This window comes from Oncorhynchus gorbuscha, linkage group LG02 (assembly GCF_021184085.1).
Source record: "Oncorhynchus gorbuscha isolate QuinsamMale2020 ecotype Even-year linkage group LG02, OgorEven_v1.0, whole genome shotgun sequence".
In the NCBI taxonomy this organism is placed as follows: Eukaryota; Metazoa; Chordata; class Actinopteri; order Salmoniformes; family Salmonidae; genus Oncorhynchus; species Oncorhynchus gorbuscha.
Window position 1 is genome coordinate 15,217,743 of NC_060174.1, and position 26,791 is coordinate 15,244,533.

At 44.2% G+C, this 26,791-nt stretch overlaps 1 protein-coding gene across 4 annotated transcripts in view; it reads left to right on the plus strand.

The window, feature by feature from the left end:
- The window catches only part of LOC123997633 (rab GTPase-activating protein 1-like), a 146,725-nt gene that overhangs the window by 108,232 nt on the left and 11,702 nt on the right, over positions 1–26,791 (plus strand). For 3 of the 4 annotated variants that reach the window (XM_046302070.1, XM_046302079.1, XM_046302088.1), the window contains 2 exons: positions 5,794–5,922; positions 25,356–25,448. In XM_046302070.1, coding sequence (XP_046158026.1) covers positions 5,794–5,922; positions 25,356–25,448 — 222 coding nt within the window. Of the gene's footprint in view, positions 1–5,793; positions 5,923–12,025; positions 12,833–25,355; positions 25,449–26,791 lie in introns of those variants that run through there. The other variant, XM_046302095.1, reaches the window with a different exon arrangement.

Genomic DNA, 26,791 nt, shown 5'->3' on the forward strand with positions numbered 1-26,791 from the left:
GAGGGTATCTTGTCCTATGGTAAAGAGTATCTTGAAACGGAGGGTATCTTGTCCTATGGTAAAGAATATCTTGAAACGGAGGGTATCTTGTCCTATGGTAAAGAGTATCTTGAAACGGAGGGTATCTTGTACTATGGTATAGAATACATTGAAACGAGGAGGGAATATTGAAACGAGGAGGGAATATTGAAACGAGGAGGGAATATTGAAACGAGGAGGGAATATTGAAACGAGGAGGGACCACCTGGAGTTGTCCAATAACAACCACTCTGAAGCCCTCTTTTTTACATTTGATATATATTGTCAACGTCATTACATTTGAATTAAAAACTCAAGTATAGCGGCTGTGCTATTATAGTGTACTTCAGGTCAACAAATGTCAAGTCTATCAGATACTGTGATTGCAGTGCTATTGTTGACAAATGAACAGGCTAATCAATTAGTCTTGTACCTCAAACTATTTGTTACCGTTCTGCGCTGAGACAAAATCCCAGCGCTGTACAAATCCTTTGGCCTAGGTTCAAAGAAATGTCAGTTAAATTTGGTGATTAAGTGCTGAATTCTTTGCAGTTCAGATTGTAGGCCAATGCATTATAACATTTTGACTTTAACCTGAACTTCCTAATCGGTGGAAGAAATTGTCATTCACTTGCATTTTATTTTGAACAACGTTGAGTCACTGTGAAGGGAAATGGGTTACACTGATGATCACAGGGTCATCAGAAAGATGAGCGCGAACGAGTGTGTAGAAGCCATGTGTGAGGTGAACCCAGGTGAACTAGCAGCTCCTGGGAGGGCTATGGTGATGGCTTTTCTATTTGAACCTGTACTTTGTTTCTACACACGGTTTCTTCACCGATGATACCCATTACTGTCTATTGTTAGATTTTAAAAAGCCTCCAGCTACAACAGAATAGTACTTTCATGCTATTGAAGCATATATTGGTTGTGTGTGTGTCCCCGATTTGGTCAGGCATGACGGCATTACTCCTGAAGGCTTCCTCTCCTCCTTCCTTCTATCCCCTCCCTTCTATCCCTCTGTCTCTCTCCCCTCCCTTCTATCCCTCTGTCTCTCTCCCCTCCCTTCTATCCCTCTGTCTCTCTCCCCTCCCTTCTATCCCTCTGTCTCTCTCCCCTCCCTTCTATCCCTCTGTCTCTCTCCCCTCCCTTCTATCCCTCTGTCTCTCTCCCTCCCTTCTATTCCTCTGTCTCTCTCCCCTCCCTTCTATCCCTCTGTCTCTCTCCCTCCCTTCTATCCCTCTGTCTCTCTCTCCCTCCCATCTATCCCTCTGTCTCTCTCCCCCTCCCTTCTATCCCTCTGTCTCTCTCCCCTCCCTTCTATCCCTCTGTCTCTCTCCCCCTCCCTTCTATCCCCCTGTCTCTCCCCCCCCTTCTATCCCTCTGTCTCTCTCCCCCTCCCTTCTATCTCTGTCTCTCCTCCTCCTCTTCCCCCTCCCTTCTATCCCTCTGTCTCTCTCCTCCTTCCTCTCTCTCCCTACCTTCTATCCATCTGTCTCTCTCCCCTCCCTTCTATCCCTCTGTCTCTCTCCCCTCCCTTCTATCCCTCCGTCTCTCTCCCCTACCTTCTATCCCTCTGTCTCTCTCCTCCTTCCTCTCTCCCCTCCCCTCTATCCCTCTGTCTCTCCTCCTTCCTCTCTCCCCTCCCTTCTATCCATCTGTCTCTCTCCTCCTTCCTCTTCCCCTCCCTTCTATCCCTCGATCTCTCTCCCCCTCCCTTCTATCCCTCTGTCTCTCTCCCCCCTCCATTCTATCCCTCTGTCTCTCTCCCCCTCCCTTCTATCCCTCTGTCTCTCTCCCCTCCCTTCTATCCCTCTGTCTCTCTCCCCCTCCCTTCTATCCCTCTGTCTCTCTCCCCCTCCCTTCTATCTCTGTCTCTCCTCCTTCCTCTTCCCCCTCCCTTCTATCCCTCTATCTCTCTCCCCTTCCTTCCTTCTCCCCTCCCCTTCTATCCCTCAGTCTCTCTCCGCCTCCCTCTCCCTCTGTGCACTTCCCCGCCCCTGCCGGTCTACCATAGTCCTTTAGGAGTGCACGGCAGCAGCACCAACATCTTTTAGCTGTTAGCAGTTAGCCATTAGCTGAGGTGTAGAAAAGGAGCTGGGGGGTCTTCCATTTTTTTCAGGGATGTCTACCGGGAGCGCATCAACCCTCAGACCCCTCTATCATACCCTTCCCCTCTCCTTCTCCTCTTGTCTTCTAGCACCTCTCTGCCTCAGCATCTCAATCACATCCTCTCTCACTCGCTCTCTCTCCCTCCGCCCAGCCCCAGCCCAGACCTCTGCATCAGAGAAGCTGTGTTAGCCAGTAGCATCGCAGACCCTTTAGCTGGTCGAGAGGGGAAGGGAGAGGGAGGAAAAGGAAGGTGGGAAAACCGGTGTGGTTCTCTCCACATGCCTCCACTAGCTGTTGCCAGACCAAACCCAAACCTGTGGCTCCCCTGTTTGGCCGAGGCTTTGGACCAGCAGAATCTGACAGAGCAAAGGACCCTCCTGCAAAGGAGGAAGGAAGGAAACCTTTACCTTGACTGGAAGGATTTCTACTCTGGATGTGTTTCCTTATGGAAGTCTGCTGGAGGTATTAGATTCAGGAGTCCTTTTTAAAGCCTTTGTGGATGTTTCTCCCTATTGAACTCCGCTTCTGAGGGCCTTGGCAATTTCAATGCTCCTTTATGGGAGTAAAGGATTTCCTGACAGAGACCGAGACACACACACACTCAAGCTTGTTTGTCCTGCTAAGGCTCCCTGTCAGAGCCTCCCTACTCTGCCTCTCCCTGATCTCTACCACCACTACATCTGTTTCCTCTCTTGGACTCTGAGTCACCATCGCCCTTAAAGTCCATTCAGCTGTTAACACAACGCCAAGACATCACTGTTTGGGATGGAAGCAGCTTCAGCCTAAGGCGGCGTGGCTAATAGACAGAATCACTTCAGTCTCTTCCTCCCCTCAGCTTCCGATGTGTGTTACATCAGAAAGGACCGCTTCGGACGTGAAGGGACTACAGCATTTGGAAGGGAGGGATGTTTGTGGACAGATTTTCTGAAGCAAACTCAGTCTGCCCTGACCTATATGTCTATAGTGTTACCTCTAGGCTGGAGATAAAGACGACCATTGAAGTCTGTCTTTTGTCCTTGTTATTAAGCCTTGGTCTCAGTTGTGAAAAGAGAGATGCTTGCTCTTTGAAGGCGGGAGGGGGATAAAAAGGTGAAGACTCATTACCTATCATCTCCTTAAACCGTCTAGCCTCGTGCCTGTCTGTTGCTAGGCAATGGCATCCCCCCTGTTTTGGGATTTGTTGTTAAGAAAAGCAGATGAGTATCCTTGCACTGTATTTTCTGCCTCACCGTATCTACATTATGCCCACTGCGCTGGTCAGTTGTGATGAAGGGACTATAGTGTCGAGGTCGAGGGGCTATATCGGCTCTCTGACAACGGAGCTTACTGAATGAACCCAACCAACTCACTGATTCTCTGGTGCTCAACCCCACTGGATCCTCTCTACCTGTGGATCTATTTGTGGTGTATTTCTGCTGAGTTTGTATTATTGGGGGACGACAGGCTTGGCCAGTCTATCGAGAGAAGCTCTGATCCAATACCTCACTGTGTTGTGTGTGTCACTACCTGATGCGGAACTATCGACCTATTCTTTCCCCCAAAAGGTCACTGCTGCCATTCGTAAGACCTAGCTTGAATTGCCAAACAGCATAAGAGAAAAATCTCTGCTGGACCCTGACCTGAAGTCTTGGTCGGATTGTCCGATATTGGACTTAGCGTGGACATAGCTGGGACTGCACGCTGGAGTCTCCCTGACCACCCTGGTCCCAGAACTGGAGTCTCCCTGCACCCTGGTCCCAGAACTGGAGTCTCCCTGCACCCTGGCCACAGAACTGGAGTCTCCCTGCACCCTGGCCACACTGGTCCCAGAACTGGAGTCTCCCTGCACCCTGGCCACCCTGGACACAGAACTGGAGTCTCCCTGCACCCTGGTCCCAGAACTGGAGTCTCCCTGCACCCTGGTCCCAGAACTGGAGTCTCCCTGCACCCTGGTCCCAGAACTGGAGTCTCCCTGCACCCTGGTCCCAGAACTGGAGTCTCCCTGCACCCTGGTCCCAGAACTGGAGTCTCCCTGCACCCTGGTCCCAGAACTGGAGTCTCCCTGCACCCTGGTCCCAGAACTGGAGTCACCCTGCACCCTGGTCCCAGAACTGGAGTCTCCCTGCACCCTGGCCACAGAACTGGAGTCTCCCTGCACCCTGGCCACCCTGGTCCCAGAACTGGAGTCTCCCTGCACCCTGGCCACCCTGGCCACAGAACTGGAGTCTCCCTGCACCCTGGCCACAGAACTGGAGTCTCCCTGCACCCTGGCCACACTGGCCCCAGAACTGGAGTCTCCCTGCACCCTGGCCACACTGGCCCCAGAGCTGGAGCCTCTCTGCACCCTGGCCCCAGAGCTGGAGCCTCTCTGCACCCTGGCCCCAGAGCTGGAGCCTCTCTGCACCCTGGCCCCAGAGCTGGAGCCTCTCTGCACTCTGGCCCCAGAGCTGGAACCTCTCTGCACCCTGGCCCCAGAGCTGGAACCTCTCTGCACCCTGGCCCCAGAGCTGGAACCTCTCTCCTCTCCGTCTTTCTCTCCCTCCCATTCCCCCTCCACCCAACCATCACCCCCAGTCACTGCCATGCCCACCCAGCTACCAGCGATACTGCGGATGGGCAGCTGGGGGGCAGAGGAAGGGGGTTCAGCGGAGGAGAAAGCTGGGGAGACAGACTCTGTCTGTAAGGTGATGGGGCTCCTGGGGATGGGCCATCGCCTCTTCGTCCCCAAGCTACTTGCGGTGAGAGATGGACTGGATAGGGACTGGGGTTGGGGCAGGGACTGAGATGAGGACTGGGGCTAGGACAGGATAGGCGTTAGGCCAGGGATGGGCAATCTTACCCTGCGAGGGCAACTGTTGTCCAACAACATACTTTTGTAATGTAGCTATATTGTTGAATTGTTCAATAGCTTGGGCTGTTAATTTAGTGTTTTGTGTGAATCATTATGTCATTGTATGGTGCTGTTACGTTCAGACCTGCTAACAAGGTTCCCGTTTTAACCACCCGTCTCACTTGAAATGACACTACCAGATATCTTGGATCCAAGTAGTATTACTCATGTTTAATGTAAAGGAACTTCCAGGTGAGCAGTCGTCAAATCAGTCGGAAATAAATCTGGTTTATTTCAAGTTGCAACATGGAGACAATGTCACAACAGAAGCAGAGAAACTGTGTAACGGGCCCCTTGGAGGAGGCCCTACTCTGTTAATCACACAGCACTGACAGTACTGTAAACACCTGCACGAGGCTTGTAAGAAGTCACTGAGACATTATCAGTGTTCCCCCGACTCAGTCTGGTGTCAAACTGTAACCATAACATTCAACACTGGTTAGATGCTGGCAGTCAAACCGGTCCAAGGTAAAGCATCACTGCTTAGTCTCCAACAATATGTTCACTAAACTAAAACTACTTTTATTAATGGTTAACTCCTGTTTCCCTTCCCTCAAGGTAAAGCATCTGTCTTCCCTCACAGTCTTCCCTCACATATGATCATGTTTATTACATATAAATTCATATCAACAGTAAATAAAATACAGGAAAATAACTAATCAAATCATTTCCAATTACAGTTGATTACTATGATCTTTCCAACTTTACTAAACAAAGATGGATGTTCTAGTGTCATGTTTTCTGTCTCTGTCGTATTCCAGTCTATTGGCTGAGCTTGTCGTCTTTCTCCTCAGACGTCCAAGGAGGACCTACTTCAGACCGACTTTGAGGGGGCTCTGAAGTTCTTCCGGGTCCAGCTGCCCAAACGCTACAGGGCTGCAGAAAACGCCCGTAGGCTCATGGAACAGGCCTGTAACATCAAGGTAGGAACCATTATTCTCTGTTTTCTGTTCCCCTTGTTTTACACACTGCACTGACCACTGGTCCAAAAGGGAGCTTATGCTTCCGACTGGGCGAAGTCCAGTTTTATTTTCAGAGATGTGAAAGTGTCAGTCTAGTTGAATTGCCTACATCACTTCTAAGCCAGGTTTGCCATAGTCTACCTAACAGGTTATGAGGATATTTACCCTTACCACTCCAGTGTCGCTGCACATTGTAAATATGGTATTGGCACTGACCCTGTATTTAGCTTACTTACTTTCTCGCGTTCATCTTATCAGTAGTATTATAATACTTTTTAAAAAGTCAAGTATTTGTCATGTGTTTTTGTTCTACTTGACTTTGTTTTATAGTACTACTGATATTGTTGGGAAAGAGCAAGCAGGAAAGTCATTTCATTGTACTAGTGCACATGACAACTGTAAACTTGATATTTCCTTGTAAACATACAGTTGAAGTCGGAAGTTTACATACACTTTAGCCAAATACAATTAAACCCAGTTTCCCACAATTCCTGACATTTTATCCTAGTAAATATTCCCTGTCTTAGGTCAGTTAGGATCACCACTTTATTTTAAGAATGTGAAATGTCCGAATAATAGTTGAGAGATTGATTTAGTTCTGCTTTTATTTATTTCATCATATTCCCAGTGGGTCAGAAGTTTACATGCACTCAATTAGTATTTGGTAGCATTGCCTTTAAATTGTTTAACTTGGGTCAAACGTTTCAGGTAGCCTTCCACAAGCTTCTCACAATAAGTTGGGTGAAGTTTGACCCATTCCTCCTGACAGAGCTGGTGTAACTGAGTCAGGTTTGTAGGCCTCCTTGCTCGTACAAGCTTTTTCAGTTCTGCCCACAAATTTTCTATGGGATTGAGGTCAGAGCTTTGTGATGACCACTCAATACCTTGACTTTGTTGTCCTTAAGCCATTTGCCACAACTCTGGAAGTATGCTTGGGGTCATTGTCCATTTGGAAGACCCATTTGTGACTAAGCTTTAACTTCCTGACTGATGTCTTGAGATGTTGCTTCAATATATCCACATAATTTCCCTTCCTCATGAAGCCATCTATTTTGTGAAGTGCACCAGTCCCTCCTGCAGCAAAGGACCCCCACAACATGATGCTGCCACCCCTGTGCTTCACGGTTTGGATGGTGTTCTTTGGCTTGCAAGCCTCCCCCTTTTTCCTCCAAACATAACAATGGGTCATTATGGCCAAACAGTTCTATTTTTATTTCTTCAGACCAGAGGACATTTCTCCAAAAAGTATGATCTTTGTCCCCACGTGCAGGTGCAAACCGTAGACTGGCTTTTTTATGGCGGTTTTCCTTGCTGAGCAGCATTTCAGGTTATGTCGTTATAGGACTCGTTTTACTGTGGCTATAGATACTTTTGTACCTGTTTCCTCCTTCTCTTCACAAGGTCATTTGCTGTTGTTCTGGGATTGATTTACCTTCAGGCGTTTGGAAATTGCTCCCAAGGATGAACCAGACTTGTGGAGGTCTACAGTTTTTTCTGAGGTCTTGGCTGATTTCTTTTAATTTTCCCATGATGTCAAGCAAAGAGGCACTGAGTTTGAAGGTAGACCTTGAAATACATCCACAGGTACACCTCCAATTGACTCAAATTATGTCAACTAGCCTATCAGAAGCTTCTAAAGCCATGACATCATTTTCTGAACATTTTCAAGCTGTTTAAAGGCACAGTCAACTTAGTGTATGTAAAGTTCTGACCCACTGAAATTGTGATACAATGAATTTTAAGTGAAATAATCTGTCTGGAAACTATTGTTTATAAATTACTTGTGTCATGCACAAAGTAGATGTTCTAACCGACTTGCCAAAACTGTAGTTTGTTTACAAGACATTTGTGGAGTGGTTGAAAAATGAGTTTTAATGACTCCAACCTAAGTGTATGTAAACTTCCGACTTCAACTGTATTTCCTTCTCTCAATATCTTCTATGTGGAATAGCACACCACATCCACAGCCTGTCAGTGTGTGGTTCTAGATGTTCACTGTACCTCCTACCACCTCCCACAAGGAGAATGTAATGAGCTGAGGTATTTGGGGAATGTGCTGAGGTCAGAAGAAGTGGCCTAAGTGCACACACACACACACACACACACACACACACACACACACACACACACACACACACACACACACACACACACACACACACACACACACACACACACACACACACACACACACACACACACACACACACACACACACACACACACGAGCACACACACACACACACACACAAACATACGAGCACACACACACAAACATACGAGCACACACACACACACACACAACACACACACACACACACACACACACACACACACACACACACACACACACACACACACACACACACACACACACACACACACACACACACATACACAAAGATGGCAGCGGAGCAGCTCCCGTCTCTGTGTATGTCGTGTGCTCGTATGTTTGTGTGTGTGTGCTCGTATGTTTGTGTGTGTGTGCTCGTATGTTTGTGTGTGTGTGCTCGTATGTTTGTGTGTGTGTGCTCGTATGTTTGTGTGTGTGTGTGCTCGTGTGTGTGCTCGTGTGTGTGCTCGTGTGTGTGCTCGTGTGTGCTCGTGTGTGTGTGTGTGTGTGTGTGTGTGTGTGTGTGTGTGTGTGTGTGTGTGTGTGTGTGTGTGTGTGTGTGTGTGTGTGTGTGTGTGTGTGTTCCCAAATGTGTGTGTGTGTGTGTGTGTGTGTGTGTGTGTGTGTGTGTGTGTGTGTGCTCGTATGTTTGTGTGCTCGTATGTTTGTGTGTGTGATCGTATGTGTCTGTGCTCATGTGTGTTTGTTTGTGTGCTCGTGTGTGTGTGTGCTCGTATGTCTGTTTGTTTGTGTGTGCTCGAATGTTTGTGTGTGTGTGTGCTTGTATGTTTGTCCACGCGTATGTTTGAGTGCGCTCGTATGTTTGTGTGTGTGTGTGTGTGCTCGTATGTTTGTGTGTGTGTGTGCTCGTATGTTTGTGTGTGTGCTCGTATGTTTGTGTGTGTGATCGTATGTGTCTGTGCTCGTATGTGTTTGTGTGTGTGTGCGCTCGTGTGTGTGTGTGCTTGTATGTTTGTTTGTGTGGGTGTGTGTGCGCTCGTATGTTTGTGCGTGTGGGTGCTGGTATGTGTGTGTTTAGCGCTTGCTTTCCAACTGTGTCTCGGTGGCAAAGCAGGGAGCCCTTCTAGTTTTACAGGAAGGAAGAAGAGCGCGATGGAAGAGATAATTCTCTCCTTCCGCACCCATCCCTGCTCTCGGTATGCATCTCTCTCTCCCTCCACCTCTCCCCTGTGTATGTCTAATGACAGGATATCCTGAGTGTAGACACTCTGCGTACGTTATTATGTAATTATTGCCTCGTACAAGCTTGTCTTTAAAAGCTTCTGGAAGAAAATGATCTGCTAAATGTTTGAGTAATATTACTCCACCTTATCACGTACTGTCATGATGTAAAACAATTGTGCTCGTGCATGTGCAAACACACACTGCACTTGCAGTACTGTGGTGTTATATGCCAGTGTGCGATCTTCTGAGTCATTTTTCATGGAGAAATGTATTTGCTGTTTACACCGAAGTGTACACATCGTCAGATAGAGGAATAACTGAGAGAGGCAGGCTTTAGGACCATGAGAGAGAGGAGAGAGAATGCTAGAGCGGGTAGGTGGGCCTTGCATTGACTTCAGTGGACAAGGTGAGCTGAACAGGTGCATTCATGGTCTGTCTACCACACAGTGAGTCAGCAGCAATATGACAAGGAAATGGAGGAAAACTTCTAATCTGTCTTTTTCTACTAGCAGCTGTGCATTCTGGATCTACTCCAGTGTTTAGAGAGAGACACTTTATCTGGTAGAGAGAGAGAGACTCCGTGAGCATAGCCTTGCTATTGAGAAAGGCCGCTGTAGGCAGATCTGGCTCTCAAGATAAGACAGGCTATGTGCACACTGCCCACAAAATGAGGTGGAAACTGAGCTGCACTTCCTAACCTCCTGTCCAATGTATGACCATATTAGAGACACATATTTCCCTCAGATTACACAGACCCACAAAGAATTTGAAAACAAACCTAATTTTGATAAACTCCCGTATCTACTGGGTGAAATACCACAGTGTGCCATCACAGCAGCAAGATGTGTGACCTGTTGCCGCAAGAAAAGGGCAACCAGTGAAGAATGAACACCATTGTAAATACAACCCATATTTGTTTATTTTCCCTTTTGTAATTGAACTATTTGCACATCATGACATTTGACATGTCTTTATTCTTTTGGAACTTCTGTGAGTCTGTTTACTGTTCCATTTTTATTGTTCACTTTTGTTTATTATCTAGTTGACATACGTTTCCCATGCCAATAAAGCCCTTAAATTGAAATTGAGAGAGAGAATCACCTTTGGCTGGAGACAAACTCTGCAGTGGGACTGAAGAGACAGATGGAACCAGTCTACTCTGAGCCTGCATGGCTGTACTCTGAGCCTGCATGGCTGTTTGTTTAGCTTTAACCACTCGGAGGAAATCAAATCGACTTGCGGCTAAAATAAGGTCTTGACGGTGACTGTGGTGGCCATCGAGTCTCTTGGGAGCTTAACGTGTAATAGCAACCTTCTGAATATCTGACTAACTGGCCTAGGAACTGCTGTATAATACGAGGGACTTTCATGCTCTGGGGCATCCAAGCAACTGCCTTGACTCTGACCTAGTGTAGGGAGAAATTGTTAAACTGTTATCAACCACTCTCTCCCTTCCCCCTCCTCACTCAAGGGAGGACCATACAAGAAGTAGCGTCAGCACATCGACCCCCATTGACCTCCCAGAAGACACACACACACACACACACACACACACACACACACACACACACACACACACACACACACACACACACACACACACACACACACACACACACACACACACACACACACACACACACACACACACACACACACCAGAATGGCACACACCAGAATGGCACAACCGTGTGTGTGTTACAGGACCCCACCACTCATATGAATTGCCTGATTGGGCAACAGCAGCAGCTCTCTCATCTTGGGATTTCAATTCTCTCTTCAATGTCCTCTGAAGTGACATTGTGCCTGAGGTGTTTTGACAGAGAAGAGCCTAGTCTCCAGAATTAGCCACTCTATTTTTGCATCTTGTCCTTTTAAAAACCTTTTTTCACATCTTTTTGTGGAAGATGTGTGTGCATGTGTGTTCCCTTCTCTCAGGAGACAAATCTCACGGAGTCCGAGAGATACTCGCATCACAGAACTTGGTGTCGTTAGAAGGAATGAAGCACAGTGTCTACTGGCAACTACAACCATCATACCCTGTCAATGGAACTATACTTCCCCATGGACAAGTGCAGAATTTAATCAGTTGACGATATACCTCATATGTTCATGAGTGCCAAGGAAGGAAATATAAGCCAGCCTGCTCAATTTATATTGTCCTTACATTTTTTTTCTATTTTTTTTCTGAAGCAGATCAACTTGACTCCTAAGCAGCTTAGTCGAGTACAAGAATTCACTGGCACCTGCTAGTTGGGGAGCAATGCTAAGCTTTCAGCGACTAACCCCCCCGGATTATGGGGAAATGATTTACATTTCACAGCACTTAAACACCCCAATAACAATGTTGAGGAGACTTTGAGACATTTCCAGGACAAAAATTAGATTTATCGACGCCTTGGAACATATAGGATTTAAATCCATTTAAAAAACAAATTGGGATGTCTACCGAAGGGGCATGATTTGATTGATTAATATGATTTATTCTGCCTGCCTTTGACAGCCCTCTGGGAGACGTTTCATGCTCAGCAGTTTCACCATTTAGAAGAAGTGGAGACAGAGAGCAAGAGAGAGGGAGTGGTTGCTGTTTCTTAGACGCTACTCCCTTGAGAGAAGGAAGGGAAGAAGGAATAAAGGATGAGAATGTTGTGTACAGTGCCTTTCCCCACCAGGGACATCTCCTAAGAGAACTGGGCAGAGTCTCAGCAGGAACTACTGAAGCTAACGCTAAAGCTTACCACGGTGGGGTCCTGATAAGTCAGGCTGCAGGCAGCGCTACAGACAGCTGTGTGGTTTAGTTGTTTTGTGTCACCTTGAATTCAAACATCAGACGCGCTGTGTCTGCAGTAGTTTTTAAATTTTTGTTCACATTGTTTCGTTTTGAAACTTTTTGGGGGAGGACACGCAGTGTGTGACGTATGCAGACTGCGGGGGCAGTTAACACATCGAGTCATTGTGGTTTGTCTGACAGCTCCAACACTTCCTCACACATACTGAAACACACAGTAGCCATCTCCGAGTGTGTCTAAACCAAACTTCATCTTACTCAGACCGAAGGGAGTGGAAAATAATACCGGGAGTGCAACCCAAGAGGAGCTGGAAATACGCCACGGATTGGAGGACAAACAAATGGAGGAAATGAAGAAAGGAGGAGGAGGAATACCAGCCTGGCAGTTCTGAGGAAGAGGGGGAACGAAAGACACACTATCCTCCTCACAATACGCTTGAGAACACCAAGCATCAGAGGGAGAGAGAAATACAACAGGTGTGTTGTTCTGCAGGGCTCCTCCCTCTCTCTCTCCATCACACCCTTCCTTAGGGGCGTGGCTTGTACCTTGAGTGACTGTGAAAGAGGCCAGTCACTCCTCAGGCTCTCTGATAGACCTGTTGACTCCTCTCTTCCACCCCTTTACTCTTTTCCACTTCATCCACCTGTGGAATTGACTGCCCTGTGCCAAGATGATGGAAGAGATCTCTATCACGGTGGCGTATGATGCCCACGTCATCAATCAGATCTGTGAGGAGGATATCCTGGCTAGCCTGGTGGCCCTCTCCAAGCCTCCCAAACCTGTGGTAGGTCTGTCCCTCAGTCCTGGCTACTTTGTCAACTCAACTCTGTTCATGCACTATTTTACTGCCTGAGAACTATCCTTCCTGCTGTCTTGTAGATTGTAGCGTGTGCGTTGACACACTGAAATACATTAGTATTCACGTTGTAGTTATAGTTCAGTGGTTGTCAGTGTGTTCTTATGAAAATCTTTCCCCCCTCTCCAGTCAGCTTACCCTCAGGATACTAATGAAATTACAACTGTCAGTTTGTTTATATTAAAGATGGATTACTCTTCACCCAGCATGCATGCTTGTGTGTATGTTTGAGGTTGGTCATCGAAGTCAAATCACGACCCAATTTTTCCTGAAATGGCTGTTTTGAATCCTTAGGTAAGTGCAGTCATTTCAATATTCCAATTCTTTCAGCCGGGTAAGGCAGGCACCATTATGCCACAGAGCTAGCCAATATTCCCCCTGTGCACAGTCTGTCAGGTCTCGTCGAGAACACTGTGCTTGCCTCAGATTCACAACATGCATTTCCTATCAGCTGGGCTCAGTTCTATGGCTACTTCTCACATTAGGTCATCATCACACATTGAAATTCAAATCAAGAACCATTTTCAACACTGAATTGAGTTGCAATGGATTTATTGAATTGCAATTGACCCCAACATTGACACATGTTTTTTGTTATGTCTATATGAGCGATAATGTGATCTTTCTTACACGTGGGCACTGTGCATACATACGCACGTGCCTTAACTGTGTATTGTGTGAGGGTCTAGTATTGAACAGGAATGTATAACATTGTACTGTAATATCTAACTGTTGTGTGCCTGTGGGTTATAGCTGGCTGTTGTACTAGAAAGGAGTGACTGTACATAGGTTATCACTGGAGAGCTGAGCCTCATGAACACTGGCATATTCTAACAGTGGCTCAAGGTTAGCTTATACTTAGGCTATGTCTCAAATAGAACCCTATTCCTTATATAATGCAATACTTTTGTCCATTAGTACATTACTTAGGTCATAGGGTGCCATTTAGAATTTAGACAGTCTGTTTTGGTTCTCATTGCTCTACATAGTCCCCAGCTGTCACTGCCTCCAATATACACTGTACAGTTGAAGTCGGAAGTTTACATACACCTTAGCCAAATACATTTAAACTTAGTTCCCAGTGGGTCAGGAGTTTACATACACTATATTAGTATATATATTGCGACCACTATATTGGTCGCATTGCCTTTAAATTGTTTAACTTTGGTCAAACATTTCGGGTAGCCTTCCACAAGCTTCCCACAATAAGTTGGGTGAATGTTGGCCCATTCCTCCTGACAGAGCTGGTGTAACTGAGTCAGGTTTGTAGGCCTCCTTGCTCGTACACGCTTATCAGTTCTGCCCACAATTTTCTATAGGATTTATGTCAGGGCTATGTGATGGCCACTCCAATACCTTGACTTTGTTGTCCTTACGCCATTTTGCCACAACCTTGGAAGTATGCTTGGGGTCATTGTCCATTTGGAAGACCCATTTGCGACCAAGCTTTAACTTCCTGACTGATGTCTTGAGATGTTGCTTCAATATATCTACATAATTTCCCTTCCTCATGAGCCATCTATTTTGTGAAGCGCACCAGTCCCTCCTGCAGCAAAGCACCCTCACAACATGATGCTGCCACCCCCGTGCTTCACGATTGGGATGGGGTTCTTTGGCTTGCAAGCCTCCCCCTTTTTCCTCCAAACATAACAATGGTCATTATGGCCAAACAGTTCTATTTTTGTTTCATCAGAGCAGAGGACATTTTTCCAAAAAGTACAATCTTTGACGCCACGTGCAGTTGCAAACCGTAGTCTGTCTATTTTTATGGTGGTTTTGGAGCAGTGGCTTCTTCCTTGCTAAGCGGCCTTTCATCTTCACAAGATCCTTTGCTGTTGTTCTGGGATTGATTTGCACTTTTTGCACCAAAGTATGTTCATCGCTAGGAGACGGATCACGTCTCCTTCCTGAGCTGTATGACGGCTGCGTGGTCCCATGGTATTTATACTGTGGTCCTTCTGTAGCTCAGTTGGTAGAGCATGGCGCTTGTAACGCCAGGGTAGTGGGTTCGATCCCCGGGACCACCCATACGTAGAATGTATGCACACATGACTGTAAGTCGCTTTGGATAAAAGCGTCTGCTAAATGGCATATATTATTATTATTATACTTGCGTAATATTGTTTGTACAGATTGTACAGATTAACGTTGTTCCTCATGATAAACCAGACTTGTGGAGGTCTATAACATTTTTGGCTGATTTCTATTGATTTTCCCGTGATGTCAAGAAAAGAGGCACTGAGTTTGAAGGTAGGCCATGAAATTCATCTACAGGTACTTGACTCAAGAACTTGACTCAAATTATGTCAATTAGCTTATCAGAAGCTTCTAAAGCCATGACATACTTTTCTGGAATTTTCCAAGCTGTTTCAAGGCGCAGTCGACTTAGTGTATTTAAACTTCTGACCCGCTGGAATTGTGATACAGTGAATTATAAGTGAAATAATCTGTCTGTAAACAATTGTTGGAAAAATGTATTGTGCCATGGACAAAGTAATGTCCTAACCGACTTGCCCAAATTGGACACACTTTCAAATGAGTGGATTTGGCTATTTCAACCACACCCCGTTGCTGACAGGTGTATAAAATCGTGCATGCAGCCGTGCAATCTCCATAGACAAACATTGGCAGTAGAATGGTCTTGAGAATGGTCTCATTGGATGCCACCTTTCCAAAAGGTCAGTTTGTCAAATGTTCTTCCCTGCTAGAGCTTCCCCAGTCAACTGTAAGTGCTGTTGTTGTGAATTGGAAACGTCTAGGAGCAACAAAGGCTCAGCTGCGAAGAGGTAGGTAACACAAGCTCATAGAATGGGACCGCCGAGTGCGGAAGCGCATAGCACTTAAAAATCGTCTGTCCTCGGGTTGCAACACTCTCACTACCGTGTTCCAAGCTGCCTCTGGAAGCGTTGTCAGCACAATAACTGTTTGTTGGGAGCTTCCTGAAATGGGTTTCCATGGCCGAGCAGCCACACACAAGCCTAAGATCACCATATGCAATGCCAAGCGTCGGCTGGAGTGATGTAAAGCTCGCCACCATTGGACTTTGGAGCAGTGGGAATGTGTTCTCTGGAGTGATGAATCACGCTTCACCATCTGGCAGTCCGACAGACGAATCTGGTTTGGCGGATGTCGGGAGAACACTACCTGCCCCAATGCATAATGCCAACTGTAAAGTTTGGTGGCGGAGGAATAATGGTCTGGGGCTGTTTTCATGGTTCAGGCTAGGCCCCTTAGTTCCAGTGAAGGGAAATTTTTACGCTACAGCATACAATGACATTGTAGACGATTCGGTGCTTCCAACTTTGTGCTCGTCTCACACACAGTTTGGGGAAGGCCCTTTCCAGTTTCAGCATGACAATGCCCCCGAACACAAAGGAATGTCCATACAGAAATAGTTTGTTGAGATCGGTGCCCACGATTAATTAATGCCCATGATTTTGGAATGAGATGTTCGAGGAGCAGGTGTCCACATACTTTTAACTTTGGGAATATATCTTGTATGGCATATTTTAGATTTGGGATATATCAACGGCATATTTTAGCATAAGAAATATAATTTCATATGTTTAAGCATTGGAAATACATTTCGTATGGCTCATGGATAAATGGCTAGATAGGAAGCTACTTCAGAGATGGCGAAATTAGTGTGGATAATGTTGAAATGATCATTGGTTTTAGTGAGAGACATTAGAGGGCTATCATTCGCTGTGTTTTATGGGCCTGTTAATAGTCATAAAGGGGAATGCTGATGGCCTATATACAACTTCAATGGAAAAAGTGAGGGTGAAATAGTGTCATCTTCTGCCGCTTTCAAGGCTGTCTGTGGTCAGATATGACTGAACGTGCGAGGGGAAGAATGAGTGTGTTGGGGGAAGAAGAGGACGGGGGAGAGTGGGCTGGAGGGGGAAACCTTGTGCCTTCTTTTCCAAAAGGTTCCATATTATGTTGTCATCTGAAATCAAAACTGTAGGGTTGTATGGAAGCTTTGTGTGGTTTTGTTTTTTGGCTCTTGCTCTTTCTCTGCAGGTCAATTTTGCAAGTCACTTCACACCTTCGAGAGACAGTTGGGCTACTCATCAGCTCTCGCTCTCTCTCTCTCTCTCTCGCGCGCTTTCTCTCGCTTTCTCTCTCGCTATCGCTCTCTCTCTCTCTCTCTCTCGCTTTCTCTCTCGCTTTCTCTCTCGCTATCGCTTTCTCTCTTGCTTTCTCTCTTGCTTTCTCTCTTGCTTTCTCTCTCGCTCTCTCTCTCACACACACATGGACAAGCTTCTATGGCATATTCTTTTTCAGGTGAAAGCTCTTTCATCAGCAGTATTTCTTTCTCTATTTCTCAAGTTCTCTCTTTTTCCTTTTCATATTGTTTTCAGATAATGGCTCCTAGGGCGGTGACAATACCATGGCAAAAATGAAAACATCAGGCAGACCAAACTCTTTGGTTCTTTAAAATCCTGCAGTATGTAACATTGTGTTCTGTAGCTTGGAAAATACATATATGTGACTCTTGATGACAACATTATGATGTTTGTTTTCAATATTCAGGGTGTTTTCCTAAATAAGTCAAATCTGCTTCCTTTTTTTGGTTTACTTGCCATGATACTAACGGGTGTTGCGATACTGGTATAATGCCGGCCCTAATGGTTCCCCTCTCCTCCCAGAGCTTGTGTTGGTATCTTTCCAGGGCGTCACACACTAAAACACACACTTGTGTTCAGTGGTCAGGAACAGAAGGGCCGAGGGGGATGGAGGGTCCTTTCGTAAAGTTCCTGTTGTTCACTGGGTACAACCAAGGCCAGTGGAGCATAAACAATGCTGATAGGCTATCTTATCAACCACACATATCTATTAGCCCTTTACAAGTTACAAAATACAGCATGGAACAGGTTTGACTGCTTCTTGAACTGTTTATGGATTCCTGTCTGTAATAATATATTACATCAGGACTGGTGAGTTCATGGTGTCCATATATGTTCTAAGACACTGGGCCTAGCATGCTATCAGGCTGAGAACAAACAACATGGGCAGATGGCTTGCTAACAATGGAGTATCTGTATTGTGGGTAATTGATAACCTAGGGGAGGCATATTTACATTATTCATGGCTAAGTAGGCTAGTGAAGAAAGAAGGTAATGTCCAGGCAACAGGCTGTTTAGTATCCTCATTATAAACCCAGTGCAATATGTCTTCTTTATAAACCCAGTGCAATATGTCTTCTTTATAAACCCAGTGCAATATTTCTTCTTTATAAACCCAGTGCAATATGTCTTCTTTATAAACCCAGTACAATATGTCCTCTTTATAAACCCAGTACAATATGTCCTCTTTATAAACCCAGTACAATGTGTCTTCTTTATAAACCCAGTGCAATATGTCCTCATTATAAACCCAGTGCAATATGTCCTCGTTATAAACTCAGTGCAATATGTCCTCGTTATAAGCCCAGTACAATATGTCCTTGTTATAAACCCAGTGCAATATGTCTTCTTTATAAACCCAGTGCAATATGTCCTCGTTATAAACCCAGTGCAATATGTCCTCGTTATAAACCCAGTGCAATATGTCTTCTTTATAAACCCAGTACAATATGTCTTCTTTATAAACCCAGTACAATATGTCTTCTTTATAAACCCAGTGCAATATGTCTTCTTTATAAACCCAGTGCAATATGTCTTCTTTATAAACCCAGTGCAATATGTCTTCTTTATAAACCCAGTACAATATGTCTTCTTTATAAACCCAGTGCAATATGTCTTCTTTATAAACCCAGTGCAATATGTCTTCTTTATAAACCCAGTGCAATATGTCTTCTTTATAAACCCAGTACAATATGTCTTCTTTATAAACCCAGTGCAATATGTCTTCTTTATAAATCCAGTACAATATGTCCTCGTTATAAATCCAGTACAATATGCCCTCTTTATAAACCTACAGTAAGTAGTACAATATGCATATTTTTACTCCATTCCATGCAGGAAATGTACAACATTGGCCTCATGACACAAGGCAATAACAGAGCAACTTGTCACAAACCAGTGTTTTCATCCCAACCACCACCTATTGTGTGACTGTACCCTTGAGAGCCTCTTGACGACTCCAGTCACTGTATAACTATGGCACACAGGCAAACCCACCCATACTCTCTCTTTTTGTCTCTCTCATCTCTCTCGATCTCCTCTTTCTCAGGCTCTCATCTCGCTTTATCTCCTGTCCCTTTCTCTAAATTACATTTCAATTTAAGGGGCTTTATTGGCATGAGAAACATATGTTTACCAAAGCAAGTAAAGTAGATAATACACAAAAGTGAAAAACTTTTTTTACAGTAAACATTACACTCAAAAAAATTCCCAAAAACATTTCAAATGTCTTATGTGCAAATAGTTAAAGTACAAAAGGGAAAATAAATATGGGTTGTATTTACAAAGGTGTTTGTTCTTCACTGGTTGCACTTTTCTTGTGGCAACAGGTCACAAATCTTTCTGCTGTGATGGAACACTGTGTTATTTCACCCAATAGATATGGGAGTTTATCAAAATTGAGTTTGTTTTCAAATTCTTCGTGGGTCTGTGTAATCTGAAGGAAATATGTGTCTCTAATATGGTCATACATTGGGCAGGAGATTAGGAAGTGCAGCTCATTTTCCACCTCCACCTTGTGGGCGTGTGCACATAGACTGTCTTTTCTATGCTCACAGAGTCTGTAGTTTGGGCCAGTCACAGTGGTCAGGTATTCTGCCACTGTGTACTCTCTGTTTACGGGCCAAATAGCATTCTAGTTTGCTCTGTTTTTTTATTAATTACTTGACACATTGTAAAAAATATATATTTTTGTTTTCTCATTATTTGAATTGGTGAATTATGTTGCTGTCCTGGGGCTCTGTAGGGTCTGTTTTTTGTTTGTGAACAGAGCCCCAGTACCAGCTTGCTTAAGGGACTCTTCTCCAGGTTCATCTCTCTGTAGGTGATGGCTTTGTTATGGAACGTTTGGGAATCGCTTCCTTTTAGGTGGTTGTAGAATTTAACGGCTCTCTTCTGGATTTTGATCATTAGCGTGTACCGACCTAATTCTGCTCTGCAGAATTGCATTATTTGGTGTTTTACATTGTATACTGAGGATATTTTTGCAGAATTCTACATGCAGAGTCTCAATTTGGTGTTTGTTCCATTTTGTGAATTCTTGGTTGGTGAGCGGACCCCAGACCTCACAACCATAAAGGGCAATGGGTTCTATAACTGATTCAAGTATTTTTAGCCAGATCCTAATTGGTATGTTCGTTTTGATGGCATAAAGGCCCTTCTTGCCTTGTCTCTCAGATTGTTAACGGCTTTGTGGAAGTTACCTGTGTCGTGTCTTTGGCTATGCCGGATTAAGTAATATGACATGCTATTCTATAAAATACTTTCTCCGTAATTTATATTACCTGATTGAGCTTATCATGTAAATGTAATCAACTAGAAAGTCAGGGCGCCACAAAATAATATTTATAGAGCAGTTATCTTCTGAATAAACTCTTAAAGACCTAGTAATATTTTACATCAATAGCAGTCAATATTAATTGGCACCTTATTTCAGTCTCATCTGAAAGTGGTAAATTCTTCACGAACCCTGGCTAACAAGTTGAACCAGCAATCCAAAATTGGGTTAAAATATGTATTTACTAAATACCTAATTAATCAAACAGAATTACATATACACAGAATGAATCATACTTTGATTACAAATTATGTCATAAAGGAAAACGTCCCTAGCGGACGGAACAGATATGACAGCCGGTTACACAAAGAAAAGGGGAGTTGGGTTTGAGTGAAAGAGCTGGAAGACTGTAAAACAAATCCAGAAGCGATGTCTCTATCGTACATACAGGATCTTATGCATTCTAAATTACCGCCCATTTGGAAAAGGAAAATCCAATTAATATTTACTCTGAGCTGCACTTCAATAGGTTGGTTGTAGATGCTGGCCAACAGATCTTCCTGTCCTCGGAAGAAAGTATCTGGTGGTAAATTGGCTTTCAAGGCTTTATATAGGAAGGGAGAGGAGGGCGTGTTTCATAGTTTATAACCAATATCTCTTCACGTGGACGGGCCACTGAGTCAGGCCTAATTCACTCATGAAAACCCAATTCTCACATCTTAGAAGCTAAAATCACATTTCATCACAAATAATTTCATATTCAAACACTTAAATTGCACAACAATTCCATGTGAATCTGATAACTATAATGTGTAGACTTTCCGCTGTACCGTTTATGTCATCCATCATTGATGAGAATGTCTCAGATGACAACCGAACTGACATCATATTCATTAAGTACCAATGCATATGTTGAACTGGTTGGATTACCAAAATATGGTTAATTTCCCTCCACCTTCTTATGTTCCCAGAATCTCTATGTTAACCAAGGGATTTTCAATAGTCACATCAGTAGGGTAGAGAGAGGAAAAGGGGGGGAGAGGTATTTATGACTGTCATAAACCTACCCCCAGGCCAGCATCATGACACCTGTGGCGCTGATGTTTAGGCCGAGGTATGTATAGTTTTTTTGTGTGCTCTAGAGCAATGGTGTCTAGATGGAATTTGTATATGTGGTCCTGGTGACATTTTTTGGCACACCATTGTTTTTGTCTTACTGAGATTTATTGTCAGGGCCCAGGTCTGACAGAATCTGTGCAGACTATCTAGGTGCTGCTGTAGGCCCTCCTATGTTGGGGACAGAAGCTCCAGATCTTCAGCAAATGGAGAATTGACGAAAGATTCTAGTAGGGTGAGGCCGGATGCTGCAGACTGTTCTAGTGCCCTCGCCAATTCATTGATATATATGTTAAAGAGGGTAGGGCTTAAGCTGCATCCCTTTCTCACCCCACAGCCCTGTAGAAATAATGTTTAACCGCATACTTGTTTGTGAATATGGATTTTATAATGTCGTATGTTTTTCCCCCCAACACCACTTTCCATCAATTTGTATAGAAGAACCTCATGTCAAATTGAGTCAAAAGCTTTTTTGAAATTAACAAAGCATGAGAAGACTTGGCCTTTGTTTTGGTTTGTTTATTTGTCTATTAAGGTGTGCAGGGTGAATACGTGGTCTGTTGTACGATAATTTGGTAAAAAGCCCATTTGACATCTGCTTACTACATTGTTTTCACTGAGGAAATGTATGAGTCTGTTAATAATAATGCAGAGGGTTTTCCCAAGTTTGCTGTTGACGCATATCCCACGGTAGTTATTGGGGTCAAATTTGTGTCCCACTTTTGTGGATTGGGGTGATCAGTCTTTGGTTCCAAATATTGGGGAATATGCCAGTGCTGAGGATGATGTTAAAGAGTTTAAGTACAGCCAATTGGAATTTGTGGTCTGTATATTTGATCATTTCATTAAGGATACCATCAACACCACATGCCTTTTTGGGTTGGAGGGTTTGTATTTTGTCCCGTAGTTCATTCAATGTATTTGGAGAATCCAGTGGGTTCTGGTAGTTTTTAATAGTTGATTATAAGATTTGTATTTGATCCTGTATATGTTTTTGCTCTTCTTTGTTATAGGGCCAAAAACTATGGATAAACCACTTCTTCAATCATCTCCATTTTGGATAGATAACTCTGTGCTGTTTCTGTAGTGTTTTCCAATGTTCCCAGAAGTGGTTAGAGTCCATGCTTTCTTCAGTTACATTGAGCTGATTTCTGACATGCTGTTCCTTCTTTTTCCGTAGTGTATTTCTGTGTTGTTTGAGTGATTCACCACAGTGAAGGCCTAGACTCAGGTGTTCAGGGTCTCTGTTTTTGCTTGGATGGGTTTCTGAATTTCATTCTTAGGTTTTTGCATTCTTCATCAAACCATTTGTCATTGTTAATTTTCTTAGGTTGTCTGCTTGAAATTCTTAGCTTTGATAGGGAAGCTGAGAGGTCAAATATACTGTACAAGTTTATACCTTCACTATTACAGTGAAATGCTTTTTCCAGAAAGTTGTCTAAAAGGGATTGAATTTGTTTTGGTTGGTTTCCACACTACTTTTCTTCCATCTATAGCATTTCTTAATATTACTCATCTCCTTTGGCTTTGATGCCTCATGATTTGAGTATTGCTCTGTTCAAGTAGAATTGGTGTGATCTGATAGGGGTGTCAGTGGGCTTACTTAATGCTCTGAGAGCCTCTGGGTTGAGGTCAGTGATAAAGCAGTCTACAGTACTACTGCCAAGAGATGCGCGCTATAGGTGTACCTACCGTAAAAGTCCCCTCGAAGCCTACCATTGACTATGTACATACCCAGCGTGCGACAGAGCTGCAGGATTTGTGACCTGTTTTTGTTGGTTATGTTGTCGTAGTTTGTATTATTCTTTTTTTTTACCTTTATTTAACTAGGCAAGTCAGTTAAGAACAAATTCTTAGTTACAATGACAGCCTACCCTGGCCAAATTCGGACAACGCTGGGCTAATTGTGCACTGCCCTATGGGACTCCCAATCACGGCTGGTTGTGATAGTCTGGTTGTGCATATGGGTGAGGGAATGCTGTCACCTCCAGGTAGGTGTTTGTACCCCTGTGTGCTGAGTGTGTCAGGTTCTTGTTCAGTTCTGGCATTTAGATAACCACAGACTAGTTCATGTCCCTGGGCCTGGAAGTGATTGATTTCCCCTTCCAGAATGGAAAAGCTGTCTTCATTAAATTATAGGGATCCTTCCTAGTGGGGGGATATAGGTAGCAGACAGGAGGACATTTTTCTCTGTTGTGATCATTTCCTTTTGAATTTCTAGCCAAATGTAAAATGTTCCTGTTTTGATTAATTTAATAGTGAGTTAGGTCTGCTCTATACCAAATTAGCATACCCCCTGAGTCCCTTCCCTGTGTCACACCTGGTAGTTTGGTGGATGGGACTACTCTCTCTCTCTCTCTCTCTCTCTCTCTCTCTCTCTCTCTCTCTCTCTCTCTCTCTCTCTCTCTCTCTCTCTCTCTCTCTCTCTCTCTCTCTCTCTCTCTCTCTCTCTCTCCCCCCTACTCTCTCTCTCTCTCTCTCTCTCTCTCTCTCTCCTGCACTTACCCTTTCTTTTTTACTCATCCCCCTCTGTCTTCCCTCTTGCTCTTCTTTCCCCTTCTGTCTTCTTCAAACAATGAGCTCCCATTTACCCCCCTCTCCTCCCTCCTCTCATTCAATTTAAGGGCTTTATTGGCATGGGAAACATATGTTAACATTGCCAAAGCAAGTGAAGTAGATAAAATACAAAAGTTAAATAAACAATAAAATTGAACAGTGAACATTACACTCACAGAAGTTCCAAAAGAATAAAGACATTACAAATGTCATACTATGTGTATATATACAGTGTTGTAACGATGTGCAAATGGTTCAAGTACAAGAGAGAAAATAAATTAACATAGATATGGGTTGTATTTACAATGGTGTTTGTTCTTCACTGGCTGCCCTGTTCTTGAGGCAACAGGTCACACATATTGCTGCTGTGATGGCACTCTGTGGTATTTCACCCTCTCGTCTGTGAGCTTTTATCTCTGGTGGCATCAGCCAGTGAGCTGATACCCCCCCCCCCTCTCTCTCTCGTAGGGGCCTCTGGTGGCTGGATCCATTAACAAAGCCCCACCCCTCTGTGGCTTGTTTTGCCCCAGACAAACCTGTAAACCACATCCTAGCAGCAGGTGCCATGGCAACGCCAAGGGCTGAGCCACCCTAGGATACCATTTCCTTAGGCACAGATCTGGCTGGCATAGAGAGCCTTGACTAAATGTGTTGTCATGTTTTGAAGTATTAAAAAACACTGGTGTTATCTTGGTAGTTCTGACTTTCGGCTTTTTGAAGAGGTTTCTTCATGAAATTGTACAGCCTGTTGTTCAGCTCCTGCTGTGTTTGTTGTGCTGGGAAAATGAGGGTAGAGTGGTTAGCTGGAATGTAAATCTACAGGTGAACATGATGTAAACTACTCTGCACAGATTAGTCGGGTTTTGAGGTGTGTCTTTGGGGGATGTGTGATGTCACTGCTCTCAGGAGAGACAGACGGCAGCCATTTTGTGCCAAGGCTAAAGGCATGTAACAGTTGATACATTTCTCTAGTAAAAGCAATAGTGAATAGTTATGTGTACATTGATGCAGTTCTAAGAGGAGTGTTTATACTGTTCTGTTTCTGTTCCATCAGTCAGGTGATGAAAGTGATAAGATATGCTTTGGAAACCCTAGTTTTGCCTTCAGTTAGAAGGTTGCTACATTGCCAGCTCACCGGGATCTCAGTAAACTGAGCTTTGCATTACATCCATTTGGAGAAACAGAACTGGCTGAATGTTTTAGTCCTGTTTGTCTCCCCATTGCCATCTAGTGGTTTAGAAGCTCTTTCACACTTTAGAAGGCAAGCTGCTGTAATTTCTGGTAAGATAGATCCCACATGGCTGTGGTTGCACCTTTTAAGACAATTCCATCCAACAACACTCACTCAGCTGTCCTCCTGTCACCCCTCCAGGTTCCCACCAAGAAGCTGAAGAAGTTTGAGAAGGAGTACCAGACCCTGAGAGAGAGCCAGCTGCAGCAGGAGGACCCCATCGACCGCTACCAGGTAAGAAACAGACTACCCACAATCGTGTCTTACCCAGTGCTCTTGAATCAGATTACTCTACCCCCAATCTGGCAGATGACACAATATCTGACCCTTTATCAGTCTTTAGGGGCCTCACTTCTACTTAATCCCAATTGAGCCACTAAATTTCCATAGCTAGAGTTACTTAGGCAGGCCCTCTCACTGCGCTTGTATACCTCAAGAATTGGATCTCTGAAAATGGGTTGTTTATAAATATAGATGATACTTGGGGCTGCAGATAGTCTACTGGTTAGAGCATTGGACTAGTAACCGAAAGGTTGCTAGATCGAATCCCCAAGCCCACAAGGTTAAAAAAAAAAGATGTTGTTCTGCCCCTGAATAAGGCAGTTAACCCACTGTTCCTAGGCCGTCATTGAAAATAAGAATTTGTTCCTGACCATGCCAGGCCCCTCCCTCCAGTCTCTGCTCAGGTCTTGTAGACCACACCAGGCCCCTCCCTCTAGTCTTGTAGACTATGCCAGGCACACACACTCAGTGAAGAGAAAGGGGTAGATCATTTTTGTAATGAGTGAAAGATATGGAAGAGGAAAGAGCTTTCCCCTCCTGACTATTGGAATTATTCATAGGGATGATTGGTAATAACGTAATCCAATACAATCCTAACCTAATCCTGTTAGTCTCAGATATCCCTGACCTTGGAGCTACAGTACGTATTCCTTCAGCTTTTCTCTGGCTTTTCTAAATGGGGGGTAAAAAATGTTCCGAGCAGGGTTCTCTTCAGACAGACAACTCTCCCACCAAGTTTGAGTAGGCAGGGCTTAAAATGCTCAGGAAAAATATTCCCCTCTGAAACAGAGACGTACCCAATGCACACACAGATAGCCAGGCAATACAGGGAAGAATGACTGACCTCCCTGGAATGAGATGAACACATCCTCATGAATAATTATGCCACATAAATCATATACATGTTCATTATGTTATAACCTTTCTACACTAAAAGGAGGGACATATTAGATGACTGCAACCTGAAAAAAGTTACTATCTTCAAGTGACTAGTAGTTAGTTACCGAGCGTTGTTCAGCCCATAGTGACTTAGACATCTGGCTAGTAGATTTACCTTGCTCGCTAGCCATTAGTAATGGGCTCGCTAATCAAATGTATGTTTTGGTTATGAGTTAGCTAGTGAGCTAGCTCTAATTTACTAATAATAATACTAATGTAAAGAAAACAGAGCATGTACAAAAATCACTTTATTTTATATGATGATATAGCTTAATGGTGCATGAAGCAGACACGGTATGCCTTTAAGTTGAGTGGAGATGTACATGTTTTTGTCCTTCTGTTCGTTGGTACAGTGG